Below are 20,652 nucleotides of genomic sequence, written 5' to 3'. Positions count from 1 at the left end.
AAGCGATATCACCTATTTAGCGTTTCTTTTTTGCTTAAAATCAACTTCCCTACCATGCAGAATGTAATCTAGAAAATGTTGTGTCTAAGTCTGCGGCCCTACGTCAACATGTATTGAAGGCGGCGGCTGGAGGCTGAAAACACGTTCTAAAGATCGAATTTATCAACTCTTCTTAATATATTGATATTACAGGCCTATAATAGAGCACCTAGTCGGGGTTTGTTTGTTTTTTCCATTGTTAGTTTCATAAGATACCATTGTTAACATACCGGAAGTGTCTGGCTTACCTGCATCGCTTTCCTATTGGCCAGACCCAGTGGCAAATAGCAGTCCCGTACCAGCTGAGGTCCAGTCAGGCTCAGTTTATGCTTCTATTCGGTTCAAGACGTTACGCTTCGGCTATTAAGTACTTTTCATCTTCATATTCAAATAATCAGATTCTAACACATCCCTAGTCTGTGTTTCAATTGCAATGTTTTGCTTTGCAAAGATCGAAGCGGGTATTAAACTGTTGACTTGAGCACGCAGCTACACAGCCGGCTGGTGCATCTGCGCCTTATTGACGCATGGTTAAATATGCTTGCTAACATCCCCTTAGGAGCTTAAACAAAATTAATTAAATTGTACATATATAAAAATATATATAAAATAAAATATGAAAAAAATATCTATATAAATCTACTTATAAGTTAACTGACATTAAAATACAGTTTTTTATCAACAGTTTTTCTCATTGTGCATAAGAAAAAAAAAACAGTTGGATCCATGGTACAACAAAAAGTAGTTCCATATTTTTTTATTAACTATTTGCAGAAATGTGAGTGTACAAATATAGTAGATAAGTCTTTGACACCTTAAGCGGTTTGTTTGATTCATGACTCATGATTGGAAACAGCTTACTATTGCCTGTGGCCTAACTCGAGGGAAATATCTAAATTGTGCAGCTACTGTATGTCAAAAGCCAACCCCCCCAACCATCCAACCAAACCTCTCCCCCTTTCCCCGCCCGTCCAGCTAACACGGTACAACCTGGTGAGACACAGTGGAGACTACGACCAACAGATTGTCCCGTTCCGTCACGCCCTGTCTGTCGGCCTCAAGGCTCAGTTATGGTTCCACTTTGACGCAACGCAATGACCACGCAGACGCTCCAACGCAGACGTGACCCAGTTATGGCTCTGCACCAGGTTCGAGGAAGCGGACCAATCACAGCCCTCGCTGCTGCGTCGCCTCGACGCGAGGTTACAATTTCAGGGAGGCGCGTTGGACGCACGGCGGGTCCGCGAGAACGCAACGGGTCCGTGAACCCCCTTGCGTTGCGTCGACGTGGAACCATAACTCAGCCTTAGTCCTCCTTCCTCAGGAGCCAGGTGGGGGCTGCCGCCGCCCCGCCCCCCGAGCCCACGAAGAAGCTCCACCACCAGGGCTTCTCCGCCAGCCGCTCCTGCCGCCGCGCCGCCGCCGCCGCCGCCGTGTAGCGCTCAAAGTGGTTATAGGGGTCGAAGCGCTCGTAGTCGTCCTGCTCGCTGTAGTAGCCGCCGCCGCCGCCGCCCTCCTCCTCCTCCTCCACCCGGTTGAGGGTGGTGGCGTTGGGCTCCAGCGCGGTCTTCCTCAGGACGAAGTCCACCCGGCCCGCGTGGGGCATGCCCGGCGGGAGACGGACCCTCTTGATGGCGCGGGTGTAGCCCGCGGCGGTGGCGGTCAAGATGTGGACCCCGGGGGCCAGTAGGCGCCAGTAGTCCCCCTGCTCGGCTGGGGGGTGACTTACAATAAGTACATTTCTCAGAAGATAGAAAAACAACAATAAATCGCTGGCGGTACAGTAAGGATGTTCATAGAACCAAGTGCCAAGCACTTACAATCGCTAGGTTAACCCATTCCCCGTTCACAATAAAGATAGCTAGGATACAACGCTACACAATGCCAAGTACTTTTTTTAAGTGCAAGGATGTACAACATACAATAAGTGCGTACATTAAGTGCCAGGACGTACAACATACAATAAGTGTGTACATTAACTTCCAGGACGTACAACATACAATAAGTGTGTACATTAACTGCCAGGACGTACAACATACAATAAGTGCGTACATTAAGTGCCAGGACGTACAACATACAATAAGTGCATACATTAAGTGCCAGGACGTACAACATACAATAAGTGCGTACATAAACTGCCAGGACGTACAACATACAATAAGTGCGTACATTAAGTGCCAGGACGTACAACATACAATAAGTGTGTACATTAAGTGCCAGGACGTACAACATACAATAAGTGCGTACATTAAGTGCCAGAAAGTACAACATACAATGAGTGCGTACATTAAGTGCCAGGACGTACAACATACAATAAGGGGGTTGTGGGGCGCGGTGGGGGGAAGGGGGAAGCTATAGGGTCTAGGAAGGTGATCTCTAAACTCCAGGACCTCCCCTCCCCTTCAAGCAGAAGTGGGACGGAGAACGACAGTGTACAGCCATTCATCAGCGTCGGGGCTAGTGAGCAGAGCGTTACCTGTGGTCACATCATGTCTCACGCCCCGGACGGATACCCGGGCCCCTTTGATGCCGTTGCCCCCCTCATCCTTCACCAGGCCTTTGATGCCCCGATGGGCCTGGGGAACACACACACACACACATATCGTTTACAGGGCTGATTCCAACAGGGACCTGGGAGAAGGTGGCTGGACGTGTTGTTTCTGTGGAGCACCTGATGTGCATTATAAAAATGTAAGATCAATGTTTGTGTTTCTTTGTGTTGTATTGTTTGTGTTGTTGTTATGGGATGGGTAAGATAGCAGTAGCAGTGTGAGCTGATGGATTTGAAGACATGTTTGTAAAACTACCTCATGTCTATATGTATAAAAAACAAATGGTAGCGAACAGTATAGTTTCGATGGACTAACCCTGTAATTTCAATGACAAAAGAAAAAGTAGAAAACAACATTCAAATCTTATTCCTACCCCTTCCAAAAAGGACATTAACGCCTCCTGGTTTTCGTTCCAGGCGTTTTCCATATCCTCTTCAGCGGGGAATTTATCACAGCCCAGATTCACTGCCACCTCATAACAGTTGGTGTGGAGATAGCTGAAGTCTTGCATACCTGACAAAACCAAGACCAATCTGTTTCTAATCCAAAGTTATTCTTGAATATTTCCTGGTTCAACTGTTACTCGAACTTTTGCTACCCCTCCATGTTAACATGTTAACAAGTTTACGCAAGACTTCATGCAGTTCACTTCAAACCATGGACCTATTAAAGCTTCAAACTTGGCTCCGATGAGAATCATTTACATTTTAAACGATCCAAGAGAGCCCTCTAGTGGCAGCACGTGGACATGCATCCTCTATCGCATATCCTAGTTGTGTGTAACGTGGTTGTTTTCTCTTACTTCCCGCAAAACTGGACACCTGTGCTCCATTGATGATTCCGTTCTTACTGGCGCGAGACGACCCACACCATGACTGATCGTGGCCCATGATGGGATGAGAATCTGCATACGTTCTCGCGATAATCTTGAACACCTGGAAAAGGGAACCGGCGGCTGGTAAAACTGATTATACACCTGCGCTCTAGTCGAAATTCAAAATAGGCCCACAGCCAGGATCTAAGAACTGTCTCCAAACACAAATTCCAACAACTTCAAAATGACCTTGTTATCACTTCTAACAAGTTTATTCTATCGGCATTGAACTATAATTCTAGTGTTATAGCTCTATAAACAGATACAGATGCATCAACAAAGAATCTGTGCCCGCATTGACCCCAAACAAAGATGATATAAGCCTCTATAACATATTGTGTTATGTTATTAACAACTTCAGACATTCTAAAAAAAATAATCAATCCAAATCTTAACCAATAATCACCCACAGTCACAATCTGAAACGTATACACTCACAATTTAATCACACATTTACACTCACAAATCAAACAATATTTCCAATGAAGCGACGAGAGGAGAGTTCTCTGTGCGAGCGTTACCCCATGACCTTTGACCTTTAACCCCTCACCTTCTCGTCCGGTGTGGGGGAGAACAGCTTGTGCTGCTGGGGGTGTTTGGAGAGGTCGTAGGGGTAGGCCACCACCAGGTCCCCCCCGTGGAGGTTAGCCCCCAGCATGAAGGGGACGGACCGCACCCACTTCATGACCGCGTACGTCTCCGGGGCGACCTGGAGTCATGGCAACAGGGGATGACGCGTTGGAGTACACATCCGAACCCGAAGCACGGATGGTTGAAATGAGCTATCAGGGAAATAATGAGTGATGAGGATGTAAAAAAGTAATGCCTAGTCTAACAAATCAGCCGATTTATATCTAAAGGTGTCAAGCAAGCTCAAGTCTTGGTGAATGAGGCATTTCACTTTTTTCCCCGCTTAAAACTTTTTTAGACCAATCGTGTGGCTGGGGGCGGGATCTGTAGACGCGCATTACACAGAATGGGTCTCTACTGGCAACAACGTTTACTAAATATAACGACCTTTACTAAATATAAGGACCTCTTACCATTTCCTGCGGAAATGGTAAGAGGGTCACTGTATAACGCCTGATCACACAACGATCAGATAAGAGGGATCGGTAATGAGGTTATGAATATGGATAAATGGATGATGCTCTAAAGTGTACCTTACCAAACCAGTAACAGTCTGGTTTGGTAGAGGTTATGTATATTGATATATGGATGATGCTCTATACTGTACCTTACCAAACCAGTAACAGTCTGGTTTGATAGAGGTTATGTATATTGATATATGGATGATGCTCTATACTGTACCTTACCAAACCAGTAACAGTCTGGTTTGGTAGAGGTTATGTATATTGATATATGGATGATGCTCTATACTGTACCTTACCAAACCAGTAAAAGTCTGGGATGGCAATGTGGTCGGTCCGATAGGTCCGTAGTCTGCGGCGGCGGTAGACGATGGAGGCCAGATCCGGAAAGTTCCGGTTCAGATCGATGCCCTGAGCGTTGGTCCTGCCGACGTTCCTAGCCTCATACTTCCAGCCCTGAGTCCAGAGTCGGGTCAGAGGTCAAGCAAGTAACCGTCATCGGAATATCAGCTAGAGCTGTCGGGAACACCAGAAGAATTAAACAGCAAAGGAAGTCTTGCATTTTATATTTTCTGTGATGTGTGGTGAAAAAATGTGGCAAATATCAGTAGGCTGTGCAGATTCAGTCAGTCTTTACTTTATCCATAAGAAAGAAAAACCTGAATTAAACACCTTCACATTTAACATGTGGATGCAACACTCATACACAACAGCTGTAAATGACCTGTCTTATAACCGCTGTACATAAACACCTGTACACAACACCTGTACACAACACCTGTACCCAACAACTGTACACAACACCTGTACACAACACCTATACACAACACCTGTAAACAACACCTGTACACAACACCTGTAAACAACACCTGTGAACAACACCTGTGAACAACACCTGTACACAACACCTGTAAACAACACCTGTACCCAACACCTGTACACAACACCTGTACACAACACCTGTACACAACACTCGTAAACAACACTTTAACACAACATCTGTACACAACACTCGTAAACAACACTTTAACACAACACCTGTACACAACACTCGTAAACAACACCTGTACACAACACCTGCACACAACACCGGTACACAACACTCATAAACAACACCTGTACACAACACCTGTACACAACACCTGCACACAACACCTGCACACAACACCGGTACACAACACTCGTAAACAACACTTTAACACAACACCTGTACACAACACCTGTACACAACACCTGTACACAACACTCGTAAACAACGCCTGTACACAACACTCGTAAACAACACCTGTACACAATACTCGTAAACAACACTTTAACATATCACTCGTAAACAACACCTATACACAACACCTGTAAACAACACCTGTACACAACACCTGTAAACAACACCTGTGAACAACACCTGTGAACAACACCTGTACACAACACCTGTAAACAACACCTGTACCCAACACCTGTACACAACACCTGTACACAACACCTGTACACAACACTCGTAAACAACACTTTAACACAACATCTGTACACAACACTCGTAAACAACACTTTAACACAACACCTGTACACAACACTCGTAAACAACACCTGTACACAACACCTGCACACAACACCAGTACACAACACTCGTAAACAACACCTGTACACAACACCTGTACACAACACCTGCACACAACACCTGCACACAACACCGGTACACAACACTCGTAAACAACACTTTAACACAACACCTGTACACAACACCTGTACACAACACCTGTACACAACACTCGTAAACAACGCCTGTACACAACACTCGTAAACAACACCTGTACACAATACTCGTAAACAACACTTTAACATATCACTCGTAAACAACACCTGTACACAACACCTGTAAACAACACCTGTACACAACACCTGTAAACAACACCTGTGAACAACACCTGTGAACAACACCTGTACACAACACCTTTACACAACACTTTAACATATCACTCGTAAACAACACCTGTACACAACACCGGTACACAACACTCGTAAACAACACTTTAACATATCACTCGTAAACAACGCCTGTACACAACACCTGTCCCCATGAGCAGCCCCCCAGCACCAACGCCTCCCAGGGGGCCACCCACCTCCTCCCCGTCCTCCGTGGCGTCCTTCCCCCCGGCTGCCGCCACCTCGTAGCCGTCGGGGTTCATGGAGGGCAGGATGTGGATGCGCGTGGTGTTGATGAGCGTCTGGGCCCGCGGGCTGCCCTGCCGGTACTCGTTGCACAGGTCCTGGGCCAGGTAGATGAGCAGCTGGCGGCCCAGGGCCTCGTTGCCGTGCATGTTGCCCACCAGCCTCACCTCCGGCTCCACTGGAGAGGGAGGAGAGGAGGGTTCAACATCGGCGCGTCATAGCAAGTGGGATTCTGGTTTGGGCTCATTGTACAGCCGATTTTCAACGAAACAAAAGCGAAAAGAAATTGAAGAAAAACAGGTATATGAATAATTCAATATAAAAGGGGGATGTTGGGTCAATTTATGTCTGAAATGGATCATTTGTGGACACCGTACTTTTGGTTTGTGGATGGATTTGGAGTGAGAGAGAGTGGGGGGGAGAGAGAGAGAGAGAGGGGGGGGAGAGAGAGAGAGAGAGGGGGGGGGGAGCGATTTGGATGTAAGAAAAAAAGGGAAAGCGGTGGAGCGAGTCACCAAGCGAGAAACAAAGAGGGACGCAGAAAGACCAACAAGGTGTGGAAGAGAAAAAAAACAAGATAGTGAGAGAGAGAGAGAGAGAGAGAGAGAGAGAGAGAGAGAGAGAGAGAGAGAGAGAGAGCAAGAGAGAGGGAGAGAGAGAGAGACAGCTGCGTGAGAGAACGACAGAACGCGAGCCAAAGAGAGAACCCAGAACCCAGCGTTACTGTAATACTCACGCAGCTCGTGCCGGCCGGGGTTGCTGGAGAACTCGATGGCCAGCAGGTCGCGGCCCTCGTAGCTCCGCCCGATGGAGTAGGTGCGGGCGACGTGGGAGCAGCGCTCGGCCGTCTGGGACAGCACGCTGGCCAGCTGGGCCTCCGAGTGGTGGCCGAAGCGGATGGAGCCGAAGGACGGGTCCTCCACGGGGGGCAGGCCGCCGTAGTAGTCGTCTCCGTCCTGCTCCACTGCGTGGGGTCACACGGAGATGGCGGGGGGGCAAAGGTCATCAGGAGGTAGCTCACTTTAAATACATTACTTTTGGGTTTTTTGGGATACACACAAACAATTGAAAATGAGCACACGAAAACAAAAGACAAAATATGGACAACTAACTTTACTATACTTCACAGGTTTCTAAGGACATTGCTTTAACTATAGGCAAATGTTGAGCAGAAAATAAAAAGTCAACGCGGTATCATGTAGGTCCCTTTATTACTGTTCTATATTGAAGGAAAGAAAGGCGGCTATATCTGTTTACATTTTTCTGCTTTCCCTGAAATCTCATAAATAATTTTCTCCATCAGGGGAGGGCCACTTTTAACCTTCAGTGTTTGTACGTGCACTGTGCTTTTTTTTTTAAAGCCCCCATACGGGCCAGCCCCAACGCAACATATCTACTTTAAAGTCCTTTACAAACATCTAGTCTTCTGTAACTTCTCTGTTACTTGGTGTTATTGTGACCTCTATGAGTGGAAAAGAAGGGAAACATCTCAGGCTGCCTGGTCCTTTAATAAAGACCAGAAATTAATTATGAAAGGGACTGGACTGGACATTGTTTCCAGACGTCTGAACCAAATGACACAGAATTGAATTTTTTTCATGTGGCACTGGTGCGACAAAGCGTTTTTCGAATTTGACGAGAAAAACCTCCCTATCCCATATTTGGTTCAGGCCAGATTGTAATCACACGACGCGATGTTCAAATGACTTAAACGCTGACTCACGGCAGATTAAGAGTCCTTTTCCATCCTCAAGAAAGCGGCCAGCTGGGATGAACGTGTTCTCAGTGTGAGCCAGCAGAAGGGCCTGGTTCCTGAGAGCTAAACGTTCTGCTTTGAATGATTTATACACCGCCCTGAAGTGCACTCACATTGGAGGGATGGTCCGAGCATGACCGCTATCTAGGTCAACCGAACAGACCAGGCCTGGAAGGCAGAGGGGAAATATTCACGTTTCAAAACAAATAAAGTGAGTTCATTTTGGAGAGGGGGAGGGAGAGACAGAGAGGGGTAGAGAGAGGGGGGGAGAGAAGGAGGGAGAGAGAGAAAGAGAGAGGGACAGACAGAAGAAGAGAGAGAGAGGGGGAGAGAGACAGAGAGAGAGGGAGAGAGGGGGAAAGAGAGGTAGAGAGAAAGGGAGAGAGAGAAAGAGGGAGAAAGATAGAGCGAGAAAGAGGGAGAGAGAGGGGGGGGGAGGGGGAGAAAGTTAGAGAGAGAGGGAGAGAGAGAGAGCCTTCGACTCCTGTTTCCTCTGAGATGCGCCACACACACAAGTTTGCTAGCCAGACGAGGCTGCTAACCCTCCATGCGCTGTATAGCTGTACTCAATTATACACTGGCTTGTGTGTGTGTGCGTGTGTGTGTTTATTCAGTTTACAATTCGATTTTAAACTAAAGACGTTTTGAAACCCCAATAGAATCCGGAGCATATGAAAGTAGCATTTCAGTGTTTTGTAAGCAGCTTATGGGACCTTATTATTAACACTATGATGGTGGCCCCTGTCGTCATGGTAACTACGGCCATTGACACGAGTTTGAAAAAAGTTTAAAGGTACCGTGCAAGGTCCGAAATAAAAAATACAAACAGTATTCCTACCTGACAGGGTGACCAAATCAAACAATCCTTTCAACATATAACCCAGATCAGAACGTTTTAATTACGGCTCCAATCTATCCGCCATTGTCACGCGGCGGGCGTCCATTTTGTCCCGCCCTCCTCTTCCTCCTCACCTCGTAGGCCCTCCAGCGGGTCGAAGCAGCCCTCCTCCTCGTCGACGAAGAACCGGTCGCAGTCCAGGAAGTAGGGCCACGCCATGGCGATGGCGTCGAAGGCCGCGGCGCACCTCCGACGCACCGTCTCGCAAACGTGCCGGCACGGCTGCATCGGCCGGTCGTGCTCGCAGCGCGGCGTCACCACCGCGCAGCCCAGCATGCGCACGTCCGGGCTGCATTGGCCGCCGCCGCCGCCGCCGCCGCTGCTAAGCAACGTCTCCACCACGCTCATCAGGAGGTACTCGGCGCCAAGTTCCACCTCCTCGCGGGAGGTGTGGCCCAGGGTGTTGGGGAACAGCGTCTCGGTGTAGGGCATGTCCTCGCAATAGGACAGCCGGATCTCCGTGCATTTGGCTGCCGGGGATTCTTTTTTTTAATTCTGGAATTTCGTTTGATCGCCGCAATACCCGGTCGCTGTGTCTAATCCGTGAAACATTTCCACCGGAAAAATCTCCAAGTTTCGTTCTTTTCATTTTTATTCAACTTAAAATTTTTAAAATCTTCAAATCATTGCTTAGACTAAAGATTAAAAGAAAATGTTTAATGAAAATAAAAAAAACGAAATTTGGGAATGCTTCATGGTTTAGACACAGTGGTCGTATGGATACTAGATAGTAAGGTGTGAGTGTTCAGCAGCATATGGGACTTATGTGCAAATAGAAGCCATCTGCTTCCGTTACCGCAGGATGCACAGAGATAGGCCGGGGATCTTCAAATATTCATTTACAACGTCCCCTAAATCTTTCGGCTCGTTGTAACATCTTCAATCAAGCACCAAATAGTTAGATTATCGCTGAAAATTAGGTTTTTAATATTTAATCAAAAGCCATTAATCATCCAAAAATATCCCCATTGTGTCCTGCGGTGCTGGACTGGATTCCATTATGTCTGTGACTTGTGATCTCTTTCTAATGATTAGGAAGAGCATGGCCTGGAACTGAGGTCACATTAAAGACATTCCACAGCTACACATATGGGATCATTTAGACTCTAAATTAGGAGTAATATATTAATCAAGCTAAGAGCAAAAACACTGTTGGCAAGTCAGTGTATTTAGACTGTCATCAAAACGTTTGTCTTCTTAGGCTAAATGATTTAAAGACAAAATACTACAGGCCAACTAGTTACAATTATAATATGATCTTTACTGAATGGACAACTTGCCACAGTTATCTGTTCAATATATCTGAACAATTGGTAAACGCAAACGGATCTATCAGCAACTTGTTTTAGTCCTCCAAAGGTTGGACTTAAAATACTCACGTCTTGGACCAAGCGGAGACCTGCATCTGCCTGCAGAAAAATCAAGACGGTAGTAAATTACTGGGACCGGCCGCTAGAGGGCGTTGGGCTTCCAGTTGCATCCATATTGCCTTATCATATCAACCTGATGTTGCGCAAACATTCTAGCAAATTCCTGTTTACATCAACCTTCAAAATTAACCAAGGGTTTGGATGTATTTTTTTTACTGAAATGTAACATCTAATTTCATTGATCTTACTAGGATTTGTCACAATTACTTCTAAAGTTTAAAAGTTTGACAAGTTTTAAAATAAGTTTTAATAAGGTTTCGCATTTAGTATCTTAAATCAATCGAACAATTTCCAGATATTTTTCTAGTTGACCGTAACAGTCCATGGCGTCTCTACACAGAGGAAAAGTTAAAATCGTGCTGAACAGTTTCTGCATATGCAGAGCAAACGACACGCTACTTGTGCATTTGTGAAACTGTTTAAACAATTTATATTTTTTACCTAAAAGATAATCTTCGTATTCACATCGGTGTTGTGGGTAGCAGGAGGCGAGTGTGAGCGCTCCGAGCAGAATCAACACGATCTGCTGTCTGCTCCGCGTCTCTGAATCCATTTTGATGTGGCACCTCCACGCGCGCCCAACACAACTGCCTGCCTCGCATCTGTAAAACAGCCGAGAGAGAGAGAGAGAGAGAGAGAGAGAGAGAGAGAGAGAAAGAGAGAGAGAGAGAGAGAGAGAGACACTTTCCCGGAACGGCAAAAGCACATCTCCCGAGAGCCAGTTTATTACACACATTACGGTCATCTATCGAGTTGCACCAGTGAAATTGTTGCTCCACCACAAGAAAGATGCCAACAGGTTGAAACATATTTTTTTTAATTCGTTTGAATTGGGAATTGAAATTCATAGCCTGCAGCCTTTCATTCAAATTAAACATATGGTGGTTTGGATCAAATGGGACCACAGTTAACCATTAATGTCAGTTAACCAGGAAAATGGCCTCATTCCACCTTTAATGGCTAGGGTGCTGTCATCATGAGTGCTAAATTAAATGGAAAGAAATAACTTAAGAGTTAAGAGAACGAGATAGATAGATAGACAGACAGAGAGACTGGCAGACATACTTGGTCAATGATGCTATTCATTTTCCAATTCCCCTGTTTTTGTGTTTGATTTTAGTCATAAGACAAAGAAACAGATGTAGTCCTGAGTTGTGTTTTAAATTCAATAAAACTGGACACACAATACACAACATGAACAGTGGTTACAGATTAAGTAAGGGTTTTATTGCACAGATTCACACCGCCAAAGAACACAGAGTGGCTCTCCATTGGAAACGTGACAGATGTACATCACCCAACACATCTCTTTGATAAAAGCAGCTATCTGGCATACAGTGTCGCAAAACTTCACATTCAAATATCTGGCACGGACACAGAACAGTGTAGTATTAAAAGCACTTGGAAACATATGCTACATAACATTGCCTTCAGTAAAAGATAGCTGTCACCTTACCAAATATGGCCTGTACAGTGCAAAATATAGAACGTCATTGTAAATATCCATACAAACAGGTTTTTTCTCAGTCAACTGGTCAAAATACAGTTATATATAAATAGATTTTTCAGTCCAAAGTAGCCTACGGACTCTACGGTACATTCACATACAGGTCACGCCCGGCGACGTGTTTAAAATGACACTTGCCTTTGGCGTTTTGCAACTACTCCCGACTTTACAAAGTGCGTCGAAATTTCAGCGATTCAGTGAAACGGGTGAGATGGACTTATAATGGGACGCGGACGGCCGCACGGTTCACCCGCGACGATGCGGTCCAATCTGACGCTGAACACACACACACAACCAGACGCACACAAAGACAGACAGACACACACACACACAACGGCAGAGTATCCAAGGTAGGCGTTTGAAGCCAGGACACTTTCATCCAGTGACTATCTGCAGAGCCCTGCAGTGACAGTAACACACACACACACACACACACACACACACACACACACACACACACACACACAGCTGCACCCCCCCCCCACCCTCACATTCATATCTGTGTGCCTCTTTGAAGATGCAAAAGGTCACTGTGTGTGGGACAGCGTATTCAAATAAAAAATACCTAAATGTCTGCCGTTTGTAGATGGAATTAATTTCCCAAACTTGTACTCTCTGTCATCGTGACGCTCCATCTCCTTGCGTCCTCAGGGTGCCTCATGTAGATTACATAGGACGCCCTTGTGTATGACACCCTTGAATAAACCACAGTTCTACAGCGCTGGAGCCCGTCGGTTGAAGATTGTGCGGTTTGTCCCCAACCAGCCGCACAAGGACTCAACACACACACACAAACGCACAATGACACACACACACACACACACACACACAGCGTCCTGTGTTATCTATCCACGGCGCGTGCTTTGCTTTCACACCTTTGCACGTGGATTTGGGTTTATCGCCACAGACACACACACAAAAACACACACACACACACACACACACACACACACTGACACACATCAAGCAGTCGCCATCGACGTTGATCCGGTACCGGTCAAGAACCCACGCGTCTGCCCCGACGTTGTCATCTGTCCTCCCCCCACCCTCCCAACCACCAGCTCCTCTCAGTCATCGTCCACCTCATTAGTGGGCTTTAATTCTCCCCCCCTCTCACCACCTTGTCTCTTCCTGTCCCTCCCCCCCGCCCACACACGTGATCCGTCTCCGTACCCCCACATCATCTTCCTGCTAACAATATCCTGCCCTCTCCATCCATGTCTCTTCCTCGGCCTCATTCTGTCTCCAGGTCTCTCTCTCTCGCTCTCTCACACACACACACGCACGCACACACGCACAAACACGCACGCATACACACACACGCACACAGACACACACAGAGACAGACAGACAGACAGACAGACAGACAGACAGACAGACAGACAGACAGAAAGACCCACACACACACACACACACACCTGGTCCCCTCCATCCATCACAATCTCATCCCTTTTCTCCGTCCCTCTCTCTCCATCTCACACACACACACACACACACACACACACACACACACACACACACACACACACACACACACACACACACACACACACACACACACACGTGTCCATATGTATCTTCCAATCCCTCCCAAAGTCCTCCGTCACCTCCACCTCTCCCCATCCTTTACTTCCTCCAGGGGGCGACCCCTGTCATGATCGGCCCTCGGCCATCCCCAACCCAACCCCCCCCCCCCCCCCCCCCCCCCCCGGCGGTCCGCGTGCTACGTAGCGCGGCGGCGGCGGCAGCGGCGCTAGGTGATCCGCTGGAGGCAGTAGTCGTTCTCCGTGTCCATGGAGCTGCTGTGGCCCGAGGAGGGGTACAGGTCGCGGCGCAGCAGGCGGTTCAGGACCCCCATGAGCACCTTGCGGTACTGCTGCCGCAGCAGGGAGTAGGCGAAGGGGTCCGACGCCGCCTTGCTGTAGGTCAGGCACTTGCTGACGATGCCCCAGTGGCGGTTCACGCCCACGAAGGGGAGGAGCTCCGCCAGCCTGGTGGTGGGCGGGGCATAGAGGGGCGGAGGGGGTGGAGCATGAAGGGCAGAAGGAAAAGGTTAACATCTTAACACGACTTGGAGAAGTGATCAGGAAGAGAATGAGGGATGAACGCTCCTTCCTGTGGTGGTTTTTGGAGCTTTGTGAGGGGAGGAGATAAAAGGGGAGGGGCTTCGCCAACGTGGTGGTGTTGGTGGGGCGGGGCATAGCGAGGGGGCGGGGCATAAAGGGCTGAGGAAACGTTAACACATTTTAAACGGTGAGGATAGACAAACGTTTGTTTTGTAGGTGGAGCTTTGTGTGAGGAGGAGATGAAAGGGGAGGAGCTACGCCATCCTGATGGTGGGCGGGGAAAGGGGCGGGGCATAAAGGGTCAACAAAAAGATAACATTTCAATCAAATTACAATTTCAAAGAGAGAACTGATGAATAGCGCTGGTTGGTGCGCTGGTGTGGCGGAGGAGATAATCGACCAAATCGTATGATATTAATAACATTAACTTCCTATAATATGCCGGATATTATTTCTCGATAATACCCCACCCTAATTTCCTGCCTTGAGATGAACAAAGTGTAATAAAGTTCACTCCGGGCTTGGGAAGCCGTATAGAATATTAAAACCAGAAAGTGTATAAAACTGAAGACCTAACTGGGTCATGTTCCAAAACATTATACAACCAGAGGAGAGACAGCAGCACTCACACCCATAATGCATGAGCTGGGACCGGCCTGGTGTACACTGTCCCCCCCCCATTACACAGCCGGTTACCTGGGGTTTGGTGTGCTACCACAGGCACTGGAGCGGGTGATATCACTATGAAGGGCCGGTAAGACTGTATGCACCGACTTGTGTTTCATCGGGTTCGAGGGATTGATCTTATGTGTTTTATAGGCTGTCATGGTGATAAGGATATGCCTAACGTTATGAATAGGACATTTTTGACTAGCAAACAATCAACTCGAGCATATATAACACAGTCTAAGGCATTGCGAGGGACGCACATCGTTTTAAATTAATAAATGAACATGTAAATGAAAAAAAAAAAAATTGTCAAATAAAAAAACATTTTAGTAATGGCTTCAATGAATGGACTAATTAAGTGGATGAGCGACTGTTCACACTAACCTTGTAGTCACATAAGGCGCGAAGCAGATTACAAAGGAGCCGATGAAGATGCTTATCTTCTTAGTGGCCCTCTGCTTTCTCCTCTTCTGCTCGGCCAAACATCTCTGCTTCACGCTGAAAAAACACAAAACACCTTTACTGCAAACAATAACGACATAAATGAATAGTAAATATACGTCTGTGTGTGTGTGTGTGTGTGTGTGTGTGTGTGTGTGTGTGTGTGTGTGTGTGTGTGTGTGTGTAACATGGGACCACATCGAGAGGCCCAGATCATGAATCCAGTGTGCGTGCGTGTGCGTGCGTGCGTTTGTTTGTGTTTTGTATGTGTGTGTGTTTTGTATGTGCGTAAGTGTGTGTGTTAGTGTGTGTGTGTGTGTGTGTGTGTGTGTGTGTGTGTGTGTGTGTGTGTGTGTGTGTGTGTGTGTGTTGTGTTTGCGTGTGTGTGTAGGTTTGTGTGTGTGTGTGTGTTTGTGTGTGGTCGTGCCTTTGTGTGTGCGTTTTTTGCGTCTGCGTCTGGGTTCGTGCGTGCGCGTGCGTGTGCGCACGCGTGTCGGTGGGGACCACCCTACCTGGGGTGAATGTCCACCAGCAGGAAGAGCGTCTGCATGGTGATGACGTCGATCCGCTTGCAGTGGAAGCGCGCCACCTTCAGCACCTTCAGGTACGCCACGCACAGCGTGAGGAGCGACAGCGCGAAGCTCGTGGCGTGGAACGCCACGGTGAACACGGCGAAGCCCGCGCGGTCTCGCTCCCCCTCGCGCAGCTGCAGCGTGCACGAGGCGTACACGTGGCTGTAGTCCACCCAGGAGAAGAGCAGCGCCACGAGCGAGAAGGTGAGCGAGTGCGCCCAGGAGTAGCAAACCATGAACACGGCGTCCTTGTAGCGCATCTTCGTGGCGTAGCTGAGGGGGAACACCACGGCGACCCAGCGGTCCACGCTCAGAGCCGCCATGCTCAGCATGCTGTTAGCGGTCAGGAAGGTGTCCAGGAAGCTCACCGTGTGGCAGGCGCGGTCGCCGAACGGCTGGCGGTTCTGCACGATGCCCACCACTGTGGTAGGCATGTTGAGAACGGTGAGCAGGATGTTGCAGAAGGACAGGTTCATGGTGAACACCCCCGGCACCTGTCGGCGGATCTCGGCGCTGTGGACGAAACATAGTAGCACCGACAAGTTGGACAACAGCGAGACCACCGCGACCACCACGATAAAGAGCGCGAAAAGGATTTCTGCAAAGTCCATTTCTCACTTCGGGTCCACTCGGGTCGCGTGGACACCTGCGCCGTTCGCCGATGATAAGAAGTTAGATCCCGCCATGATTGTGACGATGTTTGCCGTGAATTCTACAACGGAACAATGAACTCCAAAAACTGTCAAAGCACCGCGTCCTGGCGCCCCTCACTGTGCTGCCTGCTCCTCGAGCGCTGGCCGATGCGCGCTGCTGAGACGGCGAGTTCACGCGACTCTCCATCTCAGCAGCGCGCTACATGGGGAGACGCGCGCGCTCCCTGAGCCAAACCCGTCAGCGTTTTTGCGCCTCAAATGTACCCCCTCCACACACACACACACACACACACCCAACCCCCTCAGCTAAAGGAGCAGCTACCTCCAATAAACGGTTGTTTTAGCACGTCAAAATAACGCTTTAATTCTGCAACATCAGTTCGGTTCTCGACGAAACGGCAGAGATGAGCAACAAGTTGATGGATAGTTTACTGGAGAGGAGCTTTTTTTGTGGTTTTGTTACCTTTGGTCACTGTATAAAACCAAAACATCTTCCATGAAAATAAAAAGTATAAATAGGCTACGTGACGTTAACCTTACGTTTTGTTAACTCTAGTTAACACAACGAACTAGTTTAATCTTGTATTCGTGTAGCCTACTGTGTATTTGTCTTTATTTTTTGGTTTTATTTGTCTCTTTTTTTCCTTGCGTTCATTTCACATACATAGCGTGTTATTTTAGATTTCCTTTGTGTCATCGGTCTTATATTATTGACCAACCTCGGGAAGTCAAAATAGAGTGGTGAGGTGTCAATGCGGAAAAACCCACAAATCAATCAATCAGCCGGCGAATCAAGTTATTCACACACGAATTCCTCGTGGCCTCATCTATTTCGCCGTCGCTCGGATCAATGTTGAGATGGCAGCGAGGAGGACGACAGCGAAAGGCGTGAGGATGGGACCGTGTTGTCCGTGGGCAAATGGCGGCAGGCGCACGCAAACAAACACACACACACACACGCACACACACACACACACACACACATGCACACACTCAGTGAGGCCCGTGTGCTAATAGATCCTTCCCCCTAAATGAATTATTCACAGAATGTCTACTGTAGAGGGGTGAGTGGTGTCATCTGTATCTGTGCGTGCATTTCAAATGATGAGCCTGCTGTAATGGGCTACTTGTTATTTATAATATAGAAATAAATAAATGAATAACTTTTCTTTTATTTATATAAAATAAATACAGTGGCAGCTCAGGTACGTCGTTTGCACTGTATATCGCATTTACGCAGAGAAATGTACACAAGGTTTCAATAAACACATTTTGACACCAACATATTTAGGCACGCCTTCAACTATCCAGTCATTGTTGACCATATTTGCTTCCCCCGACAACAAAAACACCATTATTACCACCCCCAACTTAGCGCTAGCATATCATTCCATGAAGGGGACCTGCGGTGGCAGGGTACGCTGTTGAGTAATGGAGAAGCTCACAGACTGTGACTCATCAGGGTTAGACTAGGCCTGCGGTGGTATTCGTAAGAATCCTGTTTATTGTCCCAATTACACACCCACCCAGTATGAGTATTAAAACAAACAGGTTGTTTGCTGATGTATAGTTTGAGGTGACCACTTATGGAAGACCAAAGGCACCCACGGATGGATAGATCCAGCTCTCTCTCTCTCACATAGGGCTTTGGATTGTGTCGTGTGTTGATTGTTGTGGACTGCTGCTGTGAATGTCCATGGGTGTCTCTGTGTGTGTGTGTGTGTGTGTGTGTGTGTGTGCGTGTGTATGTGTGTGTGAAATCAGGCACCTTTTCTCTCTCACAAGCACAGCACGCACAAATGTTTGTGTGCGTGCGTGCGCGTGTGTGTATGTCAGAGCGTGTGTGAGGGTGTGTGGGTGTGCGTGCCTGCCTGTGTTGACGTGCACGCATGTCAGTGTGTGTGTCTTGAGTGTGTGTGTCTTAACGTGTGTTTGTGTGTTTGTCTGTGTGTCTTTGTGTTTGTGTGTGTGCGTGCCACTGATGACATGCATGTATGTCATTACGTGTTCATTTATGTGCCTGTGTTGATTTGCGAGTGTGTGTGTGTGTGTATCTTTATGTGTGTGTGTGTGTGTGTGTGTATGTGTGCGTGCGTGCATGCGTGTGTGCCGGTGCTGATTTGTGCGTGTGTGTGTGTCTGTGTGTGTATGTGTGATCGAGACAGTGATGAGCGACAGGGCAGCAGCCCACGGCCTGGCGGTCCTCCCCCCCTCCCCCATCTGGCTGGGTCCCTGGGGGGAGGGGGCTATTTATAGAGCGCTCAGAGGTTGGCACCACCCATGGAAGACTCCGTGCCGGAGGGTAACCTCACGGGCTGAGGAGGGGAGGAGGAGGAGGGGGAGGAGGAGGGGAGGAGGAGGAGAGGAGGAGGGGGGGAGGGGGAGGAGGAGGAGGAGGGAAGGAGGAGGAGGTGGAGGAGGAGGGGAGGAGGGGAGGAGGATAAGGAGAGGAGGAGGGGAGGAGGAGGAGGGGAGGAGGGGAGGAGGGGGGTGGAGGAGGAGGAGGGGAGGAGGAGGGGAGGAGGAGGAGAGGAGGGGGGGAGGGGGAGGGGAGGAGGAGGAGGGGAGGAGGATAAGGAGAGGAGGAGGGGAGGAGGAGGAGGGGAGGAGGGGAGGAGGGGGGGTGGAGGAGGAGGAGGAGAGGAGGAGGAGGAGAGGAGGAGGAGGAGGGGAGGAGGAGAGGAGGAGGAGGAGAGGAGGAGGGGAGGAGGAGAGGAGGAGGAGGAGGAGGGGAGGAGGAGGAGGGGAGGACCAAGGGCGACGGGGAGGAAGAGAAGCAGGTAAGGAGAAGGTGAGGAGAGAGGATGCCATGTAGGAGGCTCAGGGGAGACAGGAACACGAGGGGGGGGGGGGCGGCTATGAGCCAGAAAGCGACCTGGGAAGGCTCCTCTCGCTGTGTGTGTCGGCGTTGATTCATTGCGACGTGATGACAAAGGAACACTCGGGCCGACACGGAGACAATGGCTACGCGAAGCGCCTGAGGAAAGGAAGAAGCAGATGTAGAAGAACAAACATTGTCTTGACGCTTTGTGTCAAGGGCGTAGGAAGCAACTTATAAATGGAGGGTGTCGGGTTGGGGGGGCTATAAAGGGTTCTCGGGGGGGGGGGGGGGGGGTTGTGAGCGAGTGCTGGTGAGTCACGCTCTGAGAAACAGTGTCACAATGTGATGTTTTTTCAGGTAGGGTCTGGCATTTGTCAAGACGGTTGGTGGAGAGATTTTCAATAAGAAGACAAACAAGAAGAAGACAAACAAGAAGAAGACAAACAAGAACATGAAGAAGAAAAAGTAAGAGGGAAAGAAGGAGGAGATGATGAAGAAGGAGAAGAAGAAGAAGAAGAAGAAGAAGAAGGATGAGATGAAGAAGAAGAAGGATGAGATGAAGGAGAAAAAACAGGAAGGTGGTGGTGGTAGACGAGGAGAGATGGAAACCCCCTGGACACACGTTGGGAGTTCACACGAAAACGGCATCATGATCTGTTAACCGCGAGATCAAGGTGGTGGCTTATCTCTTCACTTAGCCTTAATCTTAAGAGAGCGATAGTTAAATGAGTTTACTCGATTTTGATTCACGATTTATTAAAACTAAGAACTGGGAAATAAATGGAAAATAAACCATTCGCAAGAATCCCATTTTGTCTTGAATGTAACTTCCAAGGTTCGAGGAATGGCTTTAAGCGGAACCAAACAAGGTGACTCCCAAAAACAGGTGCAGTAGCACGGATTACACCTATAGAGGGAGCAGTCCAAAACAAACCTGTGCGGGTCTGGTCCCTCTTTACATAAGCCGACCTCACCTTGTGCAAACCTTCCACCGCCCAATCCCACCTGCAGCTCTGTGAAACCCATCTATACCTAGGCACAGAAGCCCCCACCCCCACCTTCCACACACACACACACACACACACACACACACACACACACACACACACACACACAC

At 48.2% G+C, this 20,652-nt stretch overlaps 2 protein-coding genes across 2 annotated transcripts; both read right to left on the bottom strand.

The window, feature by feature from the left end:
- Positions 1 to 780: 780 nt before the first annotated feature.
- LOC307090973 (carboxypeptidase Z-like) lies at positions 781 to 11,381 on the bottom strand. Its single transcript, XM_079757791.1, has 11 exons — positions 11,248 to 11,381; positions 10,756 to 10,785; positions 9,451 to 9,846; positions 7,459 to 7,686; positions 6,674 to 6,900; positions 4,851 to 5,012; positions 4,016 to 4,174; positions 3,394 to 3,526; positions 2,965 to 3,104; positions 2,516 to 2,615; positions 781 to 1,752 (listed from the first exon to the last, which is right to left on the bottom strand). The coding sequence occupies exons 1-11, from the start codon at positions 11,357 to 11,359 to the stop codon at positions 1,346 to 1,348; spliced, it is 2,094 nt and encodes a 697-aa protein (XP_079613917.1). The 5' UTR covers positions 11,360 to 11,381; the 3' UTR covers positions 781 to 1,345.
- Positions 11,382 to 14,066: 2,685 nt separating this feature from the next.
- Positions 14,067 to 16,672, bottom strand: gpr78b (G protein-coupled receptor 78b; the record flags this gene model as incomplete). The annotated part of the gene is made up of 3 exons (XM_079758071.1): positions 14,067 to 14,304; positions 15,433 to 15,546; positions 16,002 to 16,672. 3 exons carry the CDS (start codon positions 16,670 to 16,672, stop codon positions 14,067 to 14,069), a joined length of 1,023 nt encoding a protein of 340 aa, XP_079614197.1.
- Positions 16,673 to 20,652: the final 3,980 nt, after the last annotated feature.

This window comes from Pollachius pollachius (assembly GCF_949987615.1).
Source record: "Pollachius pollachius genome assembly, chromosome: 20".
In the NCBI taxonomy this organism is placed as follows: Eukaryota; Metazoa; Chordata; class Actinopteri; order Gadiformes; family Gadidae; genus Pollachius; species Pollachius pollachius.
The sequence above is the reverse complement of the archived record's forward strand: the minus strand, read 5'-3'. Positions and strand labels throughout refer to the sequence as shown.

Bases quoted from the DNA above. Each gene is read 5' to 3' on its own strand.
- LOC307090973 (XM_079757791.1), bottom strand. From the start codon at position 11,359: ATGGATTCAGAGACGCGGAGCAGACAGCAGATCGTGTTGATTCTGCTC. The intron at 10,786-11,247 runs GTAAAAAATATA...ATTTTTCTGCAG, and splicing joins ATACGAAGATTATCTTTTAG to GCAGATGCAGGTCTCCGCTT. The intron at 3,527-4,015 runs GTGAGGGGTTAA...TCCCTTTTCCAG, and splicing joins CCCCCACACCGGACGAGAAG to GTGTTCAAGATTATCGCGAG.